This window comes from Salvelinus alpinus, chromosome 2 (genome assembly GCF_045679555.1).
Source record: "Salvelinus alpinus chromosome 2, SLU_Salpinus.1, whole genome shotgun sequence".
Classification (NCBI taxonomy): Eukaryota; Metazoa; Chordata; class Actinopteri; order Salmoniformes; family Salmonidae; genus Salvelinus; species Salvelinus alpinus.
In genome coordinates, this window is record NC_092087.1 from 42,623,761 (window position 1) to 42,640,311 (window position 16,551).

The 16,551-nt window shown below is 44.9% G+C and overlaps 1 protein-coding gene across 4 annotated transcripts in view; it reads right to left on the minus strand.

Moving 5' to 3' along the window:
- LOC139562281 (citron rho-interacting kinase-like) overlaps positions 1 to 16,551 on the minus strand; it is a 52,802-nt gene that overhangs the window by 15,943 nt on the left and 20,308 nt on the right. For 2 of the 4 annotated variants that reach the window (XM_071379848.1, XM_071379868.1), the window contains 20 exons: positions 14,261 to 14,431; positions 14,124 to 14,177; positions 13,830 to 13,883; positions 13,014 to 13,154; positions 12,568 to 12,693; positions 12,035 to 12,130; positions 11,667 to 11,783; positions 10,018 to 10,127; positions 7,241 to 7,415; positions 4,791 to 4,988; positions 4,615 to 4,668; positions 4,295 to 4,492; positions 2,912 to 3,105; positions 2,486 to 2,621; positions 2,193 to 2,297; positions 1,806 to 1,946; positions 1,428 to 1,535; positions 1,026 to 1,224; positions 165 to 329; positions 40 to 63 (listed from right to left, as the gene is read on the minus strand). In XM_071379848.1, the coding sequence (XP_071235949.1) occupies positions 40 to 63; positions 165 to 329; positions 1,026 to 1,224; positions 1,428 to 1,535; positions 1,806 to 1,946; positions 2,193 to 2,297; positions 2,486 to 2,621; positions 2,912 to 3,105; positions 4,295 to 4,492; positions 4,615 to 4,668; positions 4,791 to 4,988; positions 7,241 to 7,415; positions 10,018 to 10,127; positions 11,667 to 11,783; positions 12,035 to 12,130; positions 12,568 to 12,693; positions 13,014 to 13,154; positions 13,830 to 13,883; positions 14,124 to 14,177; positions 14,261 to 14,431 (2,566 nt within the window). The remainder of the gene's footprint in view (positions 1 to 39; positions 64 to 164; positions 330 to 1,025; positions 1,225 to 1,427; positions 1,536 to 1,805; positions 1,947 to 2,192; positions 2,298 to 2,485; positions 2,622 to 2,911; positions 3,106 to 4,294; positions 4,493 to 4,614; positions 4,669 to 4,790; positions 4,989 to 7,240; positions 7,416 to 10,017; positions 10,128 to 11,666; positions 11,784 to 12,034; positions 12,131 to 12,567; positions 12,694 to 13,013; positions 13,155 to 13,829; positions 13,884 to 14,123; positions 14,178 to 14,260; positions 14,432 to 16,551) is intronic. The other 2 variants (XM_071379875.1, XM_071379858.1) reach the window with 1 other exon arrangement.

The window sequence follows — 16,551 nt, forward strand, 5'->3', positions numbered from 1 at the left end:
TACCTCTTCACAAGAGTTTCAAACTGGGAATACACTTACTTTCAAAAGTTACCCTTCGCTTCTCTGTGAGCAGAATGAGAGAGAAAGAAAATGAAGAGTTCTAAAAGTGGCGAGAGAGAAGAGAGAGACACACACAGGCTGAGAGCAGGGGCTGTGGGACTTACCTTCGGGCGTGGAGCTATCCTTGCATCGCGCAGAGCTAGAGGGTGCCAGGAGGCTGCTGGGGTTGGGCTGGCGCTCGGGGGACTTGACGATAGCCGACATGAGGATCTGTTGGCGGGCGGAGGCTGGCGTGGCCGGGGCGTGCTCTGAGGCTTTAAAATGGGCCGCTGGGAGGGAGGAAACGTTAAGCTTTAGGCTACACCTGGCACACTTCGACACACCAGAAACATTGCTTCCTGTACATCGTCTCCATCATTAATATACAATCACCCTGATGAAATACTTCTAAAAATGTGTCCTCACTTCCCTGAAGAAGACAGGGTGAATAAAGTCAGCATTCCACTGGACTGCTCTCCCTAATATGTCAGATCAGTGAGAAGGATTTGAACCAGACACTATGACAATCATCAGGGCATGGATTCACAAACAACTCACAGGAGTGCTGACCTAGGATCAGTTTGGCCTTTTCGATAATAATTCATATTATAAACTGGGTGGTTCGAGCCCTGAATGCTGATTGGCTGACAGCCGTGGTATATCAGACTGTATACCACAGGTATGACAAAACATTTATTTTTACTGCTCTAACTACATTGGTAACCAGTTTATAATAGGAATAAGGAACCCTGGGGGTTTGTGGTGTACGGCCAATATACCACGGCTAAGGGCTATATCCAGGCACTGCGCGCTGCGTCGCGCATAAGAACAGCCCTTAGCCGTGGTATATTGACCATATACCACACCTCCCCGTCCCTTATTGCATGAACAGGGAGGACCTGATCCCAGATAAGCACTCCTGCTTTCAGAGGCTTTATGAATATGGGCATATGTCCTGTAATAAGATTGTTGGCGACACCACCCACCTTCTTCTCTTAGTGATCTCAGCTCTATCCTCATCTTCTGCAGGGCGTCCTCCAGGTCTGAGCAGCGTGTCCTTTCCTTCTCCAGGGCCACCTTCATGTCACTGTACTGCATGGGCAGTGCTGGCTGGGCCTGTGCCCCGGAACCCCCAGCCCCGTTCCCATTGGGTGCCAGCTCATCACGCCGCCGCCCGAAGATACCCTGGCAGGAGAGAGAGGGAGCTCGAGTTCGAGGGACCTGGAGTTTCAGAAGGAGCCCCGGACTTGTGTGGCATTCATTTCACATGCAGTAACATTAAGACGTATTGTGTGTGTGTTTGAGCCTGTGTGTCCCCGTCGAAGAACAACAACCATCTGCTCCCTACGCAGACTGCGCCATTCACTGTCATCGCGGAGTTCTCTCACCTTCTTTTTCTTGGTGGGCTGATCCATTTTGGCCTGGAGGAAGTCAATCAGCTTGGTCTGCTGAGAAATGGTGCCCTCCATCTTGACTTTCTCATGAGAATAAACAGCCTGTGGCGGGAGAAAGAATCAATGTCAATATAAATGCATCAGGCTACCAGCGAACGTCTCACATGGAATTAGCTGTAAGAGCTGAGCCATTCCAGCAACTACGGCGGACGTTTCAAAAAACGAAAATAAGCGTTTCTTATTGGACAAGACCACATAGTACCTTCCTTTTTCAGTCTGTTTGGTGCCAAATGAATACAACCCAGGCCAGCTGACAACAGCTGGGCTCAGCAGTGTTCAAAATGGTCTGAGTGGGACTGAGTGTAATGTTACCTGGATGTTCTCCAGCTGGTACTCCAGGTCGGTCCTCTCAGTCTTCAGCAGGTCAGTCTGGTCCAGAGCCTCCTGCAGGCCTTGTGTCAGACGAAAGATGTGGCTCTTCTGTAGGTCCATCTGCTGCTGTAGCTTGCCTTGCTGTGGTGGGGAGGTCACCACACAAACACACATCATTCCAAGACAATCTAAAAGCCTATTTTCTGTAACTTTTTGTGTAAATTGGACTAGCGTCCTGACCAGGGGTGTACTTGTACATTAAGCTGCCTCACACTACAAACAGGAGACAGGCTCCTGCCCTATGGGCCGTCCTGGCTCGGACAAGGCTTACTTACTTTGGGTAAATGAAATCCAATATTGTGTGAATGTTTGCGGAGTGCTCTCTACCTCGTCCATCAGCCTCTGCTTCAGCTCCCTCTCCGTCTCCAGTTTTTGCTGCAGGGTGCGGGCGTTCATCTCCAGCATGGCGTGCTTCTTCTCCAGGTCATTCAGCTGACAACACACACAACCACAAGTTCAAAGGTTGTGTAGGAAAATATAATATATGCCATTTGGCAGACACTTTTATCCAAAGCGATTCGGTACAGTGAGTACATATTGTTTTTCTACATATGTGACCCCAGCGAGAATCAAACCCATGGACCTGCCGTCGCTAGTGTCACGCTATAGACGAGACTCACCGTATCAGAGAGACTCTCGGCCTTCAGTCTCTGTTCTTTCAGGGCTTGCTGCAGAGCCACGATCTCCGCCGTGTGCTCCCTGACCGCTAGCTCCACTGCCTGGCGGGACTCGGTACTGCGCTGGTCCGCACGCAACCTACACACACATGGAAACTTAACACTCCCTGTGTGCGCACAGCTGTGTGTGGGTAGCAGTAGGTTTGTAGTGTGTGTGTGATGCAGGTTTTGTGTGTGATGCAGGTTGTGTGTGCAGGCATTTGCATATGTAAATGTGACATGAGCACCTTTGTATGTACTGTATTGTGTGTGTGTTTATGTATGAAGCGTGTAAGACACGTGTGTGCATATATGAGGCCTGTGCGCATGCATGTATGACACTTGCTTGGCGTGTGTATGATAATCTGGCGTGCGTGTGGGTGTGTCTACCTATTCTGCTTCTCGTTGTCCATCAGGCGCTGCATGTCTCGGGTCCTCCTCTCGGCCTGGTTCTTCTCGTCTTCCAGGGCTCCCCTCCAGGCCTCCCACTGTCTCTCCTTCTCCAGCAGCTCATCATTCAGACTCTCCAGCTCCACAACCTGCTCCTCCAGCATGCTGCACGTCGTCTTCAGAGTCTCAATGTTCTACAGGCACACCAGTCACTTGTTTGATTTTGCCTTTATGTAACCAGGTAAGTCACTGAGAAGTAGAGAACTCATTCTCGTTTGCAATAACGAGCTGATACACTAGTCACTTCCTATGCCGAGCCTGTGTATATACACTACCGTTCAAATATTTGGGGTCACTTAGAAATGTCCTTGTTTTTGAAGAAAAGCTAATTTTCTGTCCATTAAAATAACATCAAATTGATCAGAAATACAGTGTAGACATTGTTAATGTTGTAAATGACTATTGAAGCTGGAAACGGCTGATTTTTAATGGAATATCTACATAGGCGCAGAGGCCCATTATCAGCAACCATCACTCCTGTGTGCCAACGGCATGTTGTGTTAGCTAATCCAAGTTTATCATTTTAAATCTAATTGATGGCCAGAAACAAAGAACTTTCTTCTGAAACTTGTCAGTCTGTTCTTGTTCTGAGAAATGAAGGCTATTCCATGTGAGAAATTGCCAAGAAACTGAAGATCTCGTACAACGCTGTGTACAACTCCCTTCACAAAAAGGCACAAACTGGCTCTAACCAGAATAGAAAGAGGAGTGGGAGGCTCCGGTGCACAACTGAGCAAGAGGACAAGTACATTAGAGTGTCTAGTTTGAGAAACAGATGCCTCACAAGTCCTCAACTGGCAGCTTCATTAAATAGTACCCGCAAAACACCAGTCTCAACGTCAACAGTGAAGAGGTGACTCCGCGATGCTGGCCTTCTAGGCAGTTCCTCTGTCCAGTGTCCGTGTTCTTTTGCCCATCTTAATCTTTTCTTTTTATTGGCCAGTCTGAGATATGGCTTTTTCTTTGCAACCCTGCCTAGAAGGCCAGCATCCCGGAGTCACCTCTTCACATAAACTTGGATTAGCTAACACAACGTGCCATTGGCACACAGGAGTGATGGGTGCTGATAATGGGCCTCTGTACGCCTATGTAAATATTCCATTATAAATCAGCTGTTTCCAGCTACAATAGTCATTTACAACATTAACAATCTCTACACTGTATTTCTGATCAATTTGATGTTATTTTAATGGACAAAAAATGTGCCTTTCTTTCAAAAACAAGGACATTTCTAAGTGACCAAGCAGTCATGGAGCGTATCACAAACATTTAACAAACATTCTGGAAGGTACAGGAAACAAATGATGAGCAGACGTCCGTCACCTGTTTCTGGTTGTTGAGGTGCATCTCACGGTCGGCCACCTCGCGGCGGAGGCGGTCCACGTCCTGTCCCAGCTGCAGGCGGTCGTCCGTCTCGTCCGTGACCTCGTCCAGCTGCTTGGACAGGTAGAAGTTCTGTCTGTTCAGCTCGGCGTTCTCCTGGCTCAGCTGGGTCAGCTGCTCCTCCAGATCTGTGATCACCTGGTGGTGGTGGGGGTGAGGAACAAAAGCAACGACTGAACGGAATTCAATCATTGCGAGAACGTACATTCTAATCTATACTGACATTTACTGAAATTGGAATTCCGACAAATTTTACTTACTGAGCAACTGTCTCTCAGGGCGTCAAACTTGCGTTGGATTTCATCTCTGTGGGCCTGAAAAAAATAAAACAAAAGTCTTGACCTCTGGTGTGATTTACATGACAGGTTGTGTGTGTGTGTGTTCAGCTGTGCAGGTTGACTTGTCTCGTTGAACTGCCAACGTCCTTTCCTCTCACCCTGAGGGCGGTGATCTCCTCCTCGGCCTCGGCGGTGGTGTCCTCCAGCTCTGTCTTGGCCTGCTGCAGCTGGTTCTCCAGGGCGTGGCGTGCCGCCTGCAGCCCACTGATCTGGGACTCCCGCTCCTGCAGCGACAACGTCAACTCCGTCACCTGGCGCTTGATCTCCAGCTTCTGCTCTTCGTGCTCCAGGCCCATCTAGAACACCAAAGGTTGAAGGGTCATGGCATTGCTTTGGATTTGATCGGATAATACAAGGGTGTGGGTAAATTTACTGCACCTTGTTTCATGAATTGTTTCTTTAGAACAGTAAAGTTGCTTGAGGTGAAATACTGTACTTTTTCCACATTTTGTTAAGTTACAGCCTTATTCTAAAATGGATAAAAAAATATAAAAATCCTCAGCAATCTACACACAATACCCCATAATGACAAAGCAAAAACAGGTTTAGACATTTTTGCTGATTTATAAAAAATAAAAAACAGAAATACCTTATTTACATAGGTATTCAGCCCTTTTGCTATGAGACTCGAAATTGAGCTCAGGTGCATCTTGTTTCCATTGATCATCATTGAGATGTTTCTACAACTTGATTGGAGTCCACCTTTGGTAAATTCAATTGATTGGACATGATTGGGAAAGACACACACCTGTCTATATAAAAAGGTCCCACAGTTGACAGTGGATGTCAGAGCAAAAACCAAGCCATGAGGTTGAAGGAATTGTCCGTGGAGCTCCGAGACAGGATTGTGTCGAGGCACAGATCTCGGGAAGGATACCAAAAACTTTCTGCAGCATTGAAGGTCCCCAAGAACACAGTGGCCTCCATCATTCTTAAATGGAAGAAGTTTGGAACCACCAAGACTCTTCCTAGAGCTGGCCGCCCGGCCAAACTGAGCAATCGGGGGAGAAGGGCCTTGGTCAGGGTCAGAGTTGACCCTTGGTCAGAGTTGACCAAGAACCTGATGGTCACTCTGACAGAGCTCAAGAGTGCTTCTGTGGAGATGGGAGAACCTTCCAGAAGGACAACCATCTCTGCAGCACTCCACCAATCAGGCCTTTATGGTAGAGTGGCCAGAAGGAAGCCACTCCTCAGTAAAAGGCACATGCCAGCCCGCTTGGAGTTTGCAAAAAGGCACCTAAAGGACTCTCAGACCATGAGAAACAAGATTCTCTGGTCTGATGAAACCAAGATTGAACTGTTTGGCCTGAATGCCAAGTGTCACGTCTAGAGGAAACCTGGCACCATCCCAAGCATGGTGGTGGCAGCATCATGCTGTGGGGATGTTTTTCAGCGGCAGGGACTGGGAGACTAGTCAGAAAACCTTGATGAAAACCTGCTCCAGAGCACTCCGGACCTCAGACTGGGGCGAAGGTTCACCTTCCAACAGGACAAATCTTTGAATGTCCTTGAGTGGCTCAGCCAGAGCCCGGGCTTGAACCCGATTTAACATCTCTGGAGAGACAGAGCTTAAGAGGATCTGCAGATGTGCCAAGCTTGTACTGTCATACCCAAGAAAGCTCGAGGCTGTAATTGCTGCCAAAGGTGCTTAACAAAGTACTGAGTAAAGGGTCTGAATACTTATGTAAATGTCTTATTTCAGCGTTTAATTTTTAATAAGTTAGCAGAAATGTCTAAAAACCTGTTTTATGCGCAGTGCTAGCTGTGACACTAGAGAACCTGGTTCGAGTCCAGGCTCTGTCGCAGCCGGCAGTGACCGGGAGACCCATGGGGCGGCTGGGATGTTCCCGTCCCATCGCGCACTAGCGACTCCTGTGGCAGGCCGGGCACAATGCACGCTGACATGGTCGCCAGGTGTACGGTGCTTCCTCCGACACATTGGTGCGGCTGGCTTCCGGGTTAAGCGGGCATTGTGTCAAGAAGCAGTGCGGCTTGACTGGGTTGTGTTTCGGAGGACGCACGTCTCTCGACCTTCGCCTCTCCCGAGTCCGTAGGGAGTTGCAGCGATGGAACAGGACTGTAACTACCAATTGGATACACGAAATTGGGGAGAAAAATGGGTAAAATAATATAAATAAATAAATGGGGTGGTGTGTGCAGATTGATGAGGGAAAAAATACTACTTAATGAATTTTAGAACGAGGCTGTAACGTAACAAAATGTGGAAAGGGGTTTGAATATTTTCCGAAGGCACTGTATTACTTGAAACTGAAGTTGCATGCAAGTAGCCTTGTGTAAATGCCAGCCAAAGTCAACACTTTTTGGGCTGGTTTCCCAGACACTGATTAAGCTTTGCCCTAGACAACAAAAGCAATTTCAAAAGCACAAATATGCTTCATAGTCTCAGCTTAATCAGTGTCTGGGAAGCCAGCCCATAGTCTTACTGTGTACAATACAGGGGGCCCTTCTCTTCCCTGGCTTCTCCCCTATTTATCCAAATTCCCCTCTGGGGATCAATACATTTTATTCAATTCAGTTCAACTCTGACCTCTCGGAGTCTGGTCTCCAGCTCCAGCAGACGGCTCCTCTTGCTTTGCTCCTGCTGACTCATCTTCTCAAGGTGCTCCTCCAGCTTGGCGTTCTGGGCCTCCAGCTTCCCCGCCTGGGACTCTAGGTAGAACTTCTGCTGCCTCAGCTCCGAGATCATCTCCTCCTGGGCTTTCCTGCCACAACCACAGTCAGACAGAGAGAGGGAGACCATTGAGGTTTCAACCAAAAAATGCATTCTTTGGGTAACAACAGTAAACTTGTCTGGTTATGTATGCAACTTTGGTTCTCTGAAGGGATGGGGTGGGAATGATATGATTGAAAGAGAACTGAGGGGGATGGCGTTTAGTTGGGTGTGGAGTCTTTTTTAATTTGGTTTTCTGGTGCTGTAATGGCTGGTGTCAGTTCCGTCTCCTGTCTGTTTTGTTGACTTTATGCATATAATATATGTAAAAATGCATGTGCAGTGCATAGAAGTGGTAGTACCAACTAATGAACAACATAAAAGGTGACAACCAAAGGACCGTTTAGCATTTTGTCTGATCCCCAGGTATCCATGCAGGATGCAATTGCCACTAGCAGAGAGAGCCTAGCTAGCTACTCTGTCGAGAGGGGCTAGCTGGGGCAACAAGTCGGCGGGGGAGGAGACAGTAGTGGATTGAGGGGCATGGATTGTCCATAGCCGCTGCTCATCTCCATAAATGTTGCTGTGAACATAATGCAATGCAGGAGGCGAGTCTGACCATCAGACTGCTACAAGATCACCAACTCTTTGGTTTTGCTAGCCTGAGATTGCTAACCATGGGAAGTCCTACACTATTGCACATGAAGGTTTAAAATGTTGTATTGTCCTGATAGATTGTAAGTTACTGTTTTATATAATTATATTCTCTTAGTATGAATATATCATTTTGATATAACCTTAGATATATAAATGAGAGTTAGGTTAAATCTCTGTGTATGAGAAGTGTAATTGTGTAGTTGACTGCAGGAATGTGTACTCCCAATAACCCAAGGCTTCTCCTGAATGATAAGCCTGTGATATGCACGGAGGAGCACAGAGGAATCCTGGGTGATGGAAAAGTACTGAAGTACATCTTTGTGGAAGGGGGGGGGGGGTGAGAGCTAAGGGTATTAAAGGACACTGCACTGTATTGAATCTATGTATTCAGCTGGTACATCTTTGCTGAGTAAAAATGTGAAACATCACTCAGAGTTTGGGATCATTGGTATGATAAATATGTTTATTTGTATAATGAAATATTGGGCTTCTTATCAGCCCTGTCCTAGCTGTTTATTATTTGTGTAACTTTGTCCTCAGGCGGGTATGTCTGTCTGGTGAGACTACGATTTGTGCCTAGTAGGTGTACTGCGTGGCCTGCTATGTTTGTTGTCTTTTGAACCACTCCAAATAAGAAGTTCCCTCATGGGAAAATAAAGCTATTCTAAAGACCACCACACTGACATGTTTTTTTGCTCTGGGTATAGATGCTACTGTTAGTACTGCCATGTTTTTGTTCTGGTATAGATGCTACTGTTAGTACTGACATGTTTTTGTTCTGGGTATAGATGCTACTGTTAGTACTGACATGTTTTTGTTCTGGGTATAGATGCTACTGTTAGTACTGACATGTTTTTGCTCTGGGTATAGATGCTACTGTTAGTACTGACATGTTTTTGCTCTGGGTATAGATGCTACTGTTAGTACTGACATGTTTTTGTTCTGGGTATAGATGCTACTGTTAGTACTGACATGTTTTTGTTCTGGGTATAGATGCTACTGTTAGTACTGACATGTTTTTGTTCTGGGTATAGATGCTACTGTTAGTACTGACATGTTTTTGCTCTGGGTATAGATGCTACTGTTAGTACTGACATGTTTTTGTTCTGGGTATAGATACTACTGTTAGTACTGACATGTTTTTGCTCTGGGTATAGATGCTACTGTTAGTACTGACATGTTTTTGTTCTGGGTATAGATACTACTGTTAGTACTGACATGTTTTTTGCTCTGGGTATAGATGCTACTGTTAGTACTGACATGTTTTTGTTCTGGGTATAGATACTACTGTTAGTACTGCCATGTTTTTGCTCTGGGTATAGATGCTACTGTTAGTACTGCCATGTTTTTGCTCTGGGTATAGATGCTACTGTTAGTACTGACATGTTTTTGCTCTGGGTATAGATGCTACTGTTAGTACTGACATGTTTTTGTTCTGGTATAGATGCTACTGTTAGTACTGACATGTTTTTGCTCTGGGTATAGATGCTACTGTTAGTACTGACATGTTTTTGTTCTGGGTATAGATGCTACTGTTAGTACTGACATGTTTTTGTTCTGGGTATAGATGCTACTGTTAGTACTGACATGTTTTTGTTCTGGGTATAGATGCTACTGTTAGTACTGACATGTTTTTGTTCTGGGTATAGATGCTACTGTTAGTACTGACATGTTTTTGCTCTGGGTATAGATGCTACTGTTAGTACTGACATGTTTTTGTTCTGGGTATAGATGCTACTGTTAGTACTGACATGTTTTTGTTCTGGGTATAGATGCTACTGTTAGTACTGACATGTTTTTGTTCTGGGTATAGATGCTACTGTTAGTACTGACATGTTTTTGCTCTGGGTATAGATGCTACTGTTAGTACTGACATGTTTTTGTTCTGGTTATAGATGCTACTGTTAGTACTGACATGTTTTTGTTCTGGGTATAGATGCTACTGTTAGTACTGACATGTTTTTGCTCTGGGTATAGATGCTACTGTTAGTACTCACATGTTTTTCTGAGTGTAGATGCTACTGTTAGCGGCTAACTTGTTGGCCTCAGAAAGCTCGGTGATCCGCTGCTCCAGATTCTTCATCTTGGAGTCCATGGCGTTGATGGTCTGGAAAAAAGGAAGTGCAACACAAACAGGCTGACTTAGATCCATGAAATCACAACCCATTTAAGGCTCCCCCCCCTCCATTTCAATTTAAGGGAACATAATGTGAAAATTGTGCCAGGGTGTGAATAATTGAGACATGGATGCAATGTGATTCTATCTATTTATTAATAAGCACGATTACAGCTTACAGATGTGGTCAAATGTATCAGCATCCTTGCAGCCTTTCTTCTAAAATAAGTTGTAATTGAAAACGGTGGGTGTTTACACGAGTATATGTTTGCACAGCAATGATTCTTGTTTACTGTGTAATTTCTCTCAACTGTGGTAAGCTGCAGGTGCCTATTGGTAAAAATAGGCATCCAACCAGTTTTAAAAAGAAAAATACAGATAATTCTGCTCCATTGCACTCTAATGTAAAATGCAAGAGTGCCATTATATTTGACCGCATTTGTACATCACACACAAAAATATACGTTGATTGTTTATCATTCCCATGAAAACAGACACCTGAAGCTGCCAATTTTTTTTGTGGTTGAAATTTGTAGCCAGAGCCATTTATTCAGACTGGGACTTAATTAATATAAAAGCCAGATCATTAAATATATGGCCCTGAATGTAGCTACTGTAGAGCAATTCGACGGTAAAGGCGTGATGAGGTAGTCATTGTGTATAGAGTTGTATGCTTCGTTTAACTTGGCAATCATTGGTTTTTGTTTGACATACATTTTAAAGTGAAAAATCGGAGTCTCAGTGTCACTCTGTTACCGTGGACTTGCCCTGTACTGAAATGCTAAACTAATACATAGGCTAATGTTACATTCAGACCAAAAACCCTTTCTGTCAATGTCAAATGTCGTCTGGCTCTGATGATAAAACCTATTAGCGGTAGATAACTCAAGTCTATCACGTTAACTAGATTACAGACTTAAGCTGGGACTTTGCAGAGTGACCCCATGTAATGGAATACTCCGAATTAAATCGCAGCCTTGACAGCATTCCCTTCGACAAATTGAGTGGAGCGCCAAACAAAACAAAACAAAAACTTAGCCCATAAACATGTCAGAGAATCTGTCCTCAAACAAACAAAAGCTGTGGCAGAAGTCTCGGAGGCTCTCGCCCACACGGCCCCATAATTGGGAGTCTAATTGGCTCACTGCTGTTCTATAACATGTAGCCTATGTGAGTCATACAATTTTCCCATCTCCTCTATTAGCTGCAGTCATCACATTGATATTCGCAGAGAGATTTCCCCCCTCACAAAAGCAAACAGTGTTGGACTGTACTGCCCTGCACGTACTCTATGGAGAATCTACACAGCTTTGCGCAGCAATATAGTAAAGAACAGGCTACAATCAAAGAGCGCAGTCAATTAAAAAGTACAAAGCAAATATGCTAGTTAACTTTTCCAGCTGCACCTTGTTTCATTTTTTGTCTATTAGCACAGTTTCCCTGCTTGAACAGAACTGATGAGCCTGGCAGAGAGAAAGAAGTCGAACACATTGTATTATTTATATTAATCCTTATGAAAATTGGCCTTACCGCTTTCTGTTCACTGAGGAGTTTACACTTCTCCCGGGCCTCTTCCTCGTGCTGGGCCCGTTTGGACTCCAGGCTCTCCTTGTCTGCCAGGTCCACCTTCATCTGGGCCTCCAGAACCTGGGCAGTGTTCAAAATGTTATAAAACTGAGTGCAATGCGAAGGTACTACCTGACCATGTCCAATAAGAACACAGATGTATTTATTTCTGTTGCAAACTGTTTTGCTATGGTGTGCCCAATCGAACAGTACACCTAGTTCAGGGGGACCAAGAAAGCCAAGTCACTAGTACGCTCACTTGGCCACACTTTTCAATACAGAAAGATATCCTCGAGACCATGATTTGCAGGCTGACTTAAAGTCCTCTCTACCTTAATTTTGTCCTCATAGAGCCTCTCTTTCTGGACCAGGTGAGCCTCCATCCGCTGGGCTGTTGACTGGGTCTCCCTCAAGTTCTCCTCCAGCTCCTGTACAAACAAACACACACACATATATCACGCAAGGTAACAACAAAGACCTACAAAATCATACAACAAAATATGGATGAAAGCACTATCCACACTGCCACTCAGTCCATGACAGAGACACTTGCTTGGAAGAGCTGTTTATCCATGACACGGTGGTAGCGGTGGCCGTTCATGTTGGCATGCAGCCCGGGCCGGTGCGCGTCAGGAAAGACGTCGCCTGTGTGAGCCGTGGTTTCTTCGTGGCAGCAGGCGGGACATCCAAAGTGATAGAAATGGGTGTGTGCATGCCATGGGGCAGTAAGCAGGACATTCCCTATGTGTGTGTGTGTGTGTGAATGCTTTAATCTATGCTCTAGGATAAAGGTAGTATAGAGAGGGATAGAGGAGTGGAGGGGGGGGTCAGGGTATTAAGAGGGGACTTATCCCTTGGCTCTCACCAGGATCTTATCAGCCATCTGCTGGATCTGCTGGGATTTAGTCTGGATGTCATCCTTCAGCTTGTTCTCTCGTCGCTCCACCATCTCCAGACGCTTCACCTGGTTCTCCAGGGTCTTCCTGCCCTCCTGCAGGACACACAACAAGTTCTTAAATATACCCACATGACAGTCAACAACACTGAAATCAGTGGAGGCTGCTGAGGGGTGGACGACTCATAATAACGCCTGGAATGCAGTGAATGGAATGGCATCAAGCGCATAGAAACCATGTGTTTGATACCATTCCACTAATTCCGCTCCAGCCATAAACACGAGCCCGTCCTCCCCAATTAAGGTGCCACCAACCTCCTGTGACTGAAATACAGTACATGGATGTAACACAATAAGTCATTACAATTCAAAACAAATAATGTTTTTACATAAACACAACACATGAGCAACCGTACCTCGGTCTCTCTGAGACGTCGTCGGAGGGTGTCGCTGGGGTCGGCCTTGCCGCGCAGCCGCTCAAGCTCCTGCTCCAGACGTTCTTTAGCCTGCCGGATGTTCTGCAGCAGCTCTGTGGCTTCTGTACTGGCTTTCACCGCCTGGGGGCCAAGGGTCAAATTCAACATTGTGTGGAGACAAAGCCCATTAGGATTCATGCCTTTTTATTCCCAAGAACACAGGCAGCAAGGGCATGACACAATATAAATAAATGGCACTGCCATTTAGCCAAGAAACGTTTGTACCCACAACTTCAGTGAACTGTGAATGTCAATGACTGATTACATCAGAAGCTATTCAAAGCTACAGTTGAAGTCAGAAGTTTACATACACCTTAGCCAAATACATTTAATCTCAGATTTTCACAAATCCTGACATTTAATCCTAGTAAACATTCCCTGTCTTAGGTCAGTTAGGATCACCACTTCATTTTAAGAATGTGAAATGTCAGAATAATAGTAGAGAGAATTATTTATTTCAGCTTTTATTTCTTTCATCACATTCCCAGTGGGACAGAAGTTTACAAAGTAGATATCCTAACCGACTTGCCAAAACTATAGCTTGTTAACAAGAAGTTTGTGGAGTGGTTGAAAAACGAGTTTTAATGACTCCAACCTAAGTGTATGTAAACTTCCGACTTCAACTGTATGTACCTATTGGACCACAGTGGTGACAGCTGATGACTAACCATTCATTTGGGCTCACTAAGCTATTCTACGGTGACATCCAGGACCCCTGTGTGTGTGTGTGTGCACTATGTACTTTAGAAAATATACCTTGGAGAGTTTGTCTTGGAGTTCCAGGATTTTCACTTGCTGTTCAGCATTGGTCTGAAAAACAGTATGAAAGATTAGCTGACTGTAATGCCAATGTGTGAAATTGATCTATTAATAATGGGACCTAATCTCTGCAGAAGGCTGAGGCAAAAACGCATCAGTGCAAGGCAATACATCAATTATTAATATTATCCATTTCATTCTCTATGGGACTATACAAAACGACGATTCGACACCCAAAGATTTTTGAAGAGTAATCCACAATACAGTTCACCCATGGACAGGAGGGCATACCTTCTCCAGTTTGGAAAGGAGCTCCTCCACCTCAGCTTTACCCTGCTCCTTCGCCTTGGGGACAGAGATCCGACATGTTAGCATTCAGACTGCACCTGTATTCACCTCCATGGAGGTCCTACTCAGTATTCACACACCTTCTGGATTCTCTGCTGGTAGTCCACAGCCTTCCTCTTGAGCTCCTCGCTGGTGTTCCGGGAGTCTCGGAGCTCTGACTCGTACAGGTCACTACGGCGCCTGGCGGCAGACAAGTCCTCCTCCAGCTGCCGGATGGTGACCTGCATCTCCTCCAGCTGGGCATGGTACTCCTACGGCAGGGTGCACAGAGAGAGGCAAGGGTTCAGGGTGTGTGTGTCTGTCTCCTCTAGCTAGGCATTATTATACTCCTGGAGCACAGGGGAAATAAAATGTCAGGAGTAGTTCAAGAGCATTACACTGTGTGCAGGCCAGGATGAACATATTCTGGGACCCTGGGAATTAAAGTCTCATGAATGTGTGTATGTGACTGGCTCATCATTTCTGCGGAGTTGTCGTGGAGGATTTTAAAAGGTTTTATAATTACTATAATGACATCCACTCTTCAGGACGGAAAACATCATCCGTATAATCACCACACCGTTAAAATAAAAATCCTCTTTAGTCTTTTCCCTTCATGATTCACACATACCCGCTTCTAATAATATTGTTGATAATATCCGACTAGAGCTGGCTTGTTGTACTAACAGCAGTAGAATGAGCCTCTCATTGAGACGGTGGGGTTAAAAGCCTCTTACCTGCCACTCTATAGTATATGAGCATGTGGAGAGGATGAATCACAGACAAAGAGAGGCTTGCTAAGCCTGCTGATCCCTACTGTGGGTGTGGAACACTCTCTCACACTGCTGCCTGCCTTAGAGGGCATCAATCACTGGCTCCTAGACCAATCACTGGCTCCTAGACCAATCACTGGCTCCTAGACCACAGACAATCACCCAGAGATTCACACCAAACCAGAGAGTTAGAGACTGCAGAGCTACGCTAGGCTAGTTTCTACAAAGGATTTTGTGTGTGTGTGTGTGTGTGTGTCTCCTTGTATCTTTGTTTAAAGGGACACAGAGTTATAAATATAACTTGCCATTTAGCAGACACATTTATCCATAGTGACTTACAGTCATGCGTGCAACATTTTACATATGGGTGTCCCGGGAATCGGACCCACTACCCTGGCATTACAAGCGCCATGCTCCACCAACTGAGCTACGAAGTAGTGATGGGGGGGGAATACATAAATCGATACAGTTGCATATCTGGATATTATTTATTAGGATATATCGTATCGTTTTGACAATGTCACAATATTATTTTTGCTAGTTGGCTGTACCTTTACCAAAACTCGGAGTCAATTTGTTTTCAGCGATTATATTTCCATGACTGATCAAAACGTGTTCTCTCATGCTCTCTCATCCCTCTGCAGCAGACATATGGTTAGCAAGAAGTACAGAACATCGAATCGCAATAAAACCACAATATCGAATCCCAAAACATATAAAATCGTGAGAATCGCAATACATAACGGCACCTAAGTATCATGATAATATTGCAAAGTCCATGGCAATTCCCAGCTCTACTACAAAGGACCGCATAATAAAGCCATACTCTCTATGCCAAAGTGTGTGTGTATGAGCATCATTTGTCGACCAGTATTTACGTGAAGGGTCACAGAATAAGGTAATAAAGACAATGATACTGTACAGTTAGTGATGAGTGCAATAATACTGTATTAAAGAGCACACATACTGTATTAAAGAGCATATATACTGTATTAAAGAGCACATATACTGTGTTAAAGAGCATATATACTGTATTAAAGAGTATATATACTGTATTAAAGAGCACATCCAGCTCCCGAGTGACGCAGCAGTCTAAGGCACTGCATTTCATTGCTAGAGGAGTGACTACAGACCCTGGTTTGATCCCGGGCTATATCCCAACCGGCTGTGAACGGGAGTCCCATAGGGCAGCACACAATTGGCCCAGCATCGTCTGGGTTAGGGGAGGGTTTGGCCGGTGTAGGCCATCATTGTAAAATAAGAATTTGCTCTAAAATAACTTGCCTAGTTAAATGAAAGCTTAAATGAAAAGATAAGCATTATGTATTGCTAATATGAAAAGGGATTCTGCATGATGGATGTCCTGATGACCTTACAATGAAGATATGAGAGAGATGGAAGAGTGGAAAAGTAACACTGGACTGGCTAGGCACAGGCTACACAATGAACTAAGGTGCTCACTGACCATTCAGTGCTTGCAGGATTTTTTATTTTGATTTTTGATTTTTTTAAACAGGTAGGCAAGTTGAGAACAAGTTCTCATTTACAACTGCGACCTGGCCAAGATAAAGCAAAGCAGTGCGACACAAACAACAATACAGAGTTACACATGGAATAAA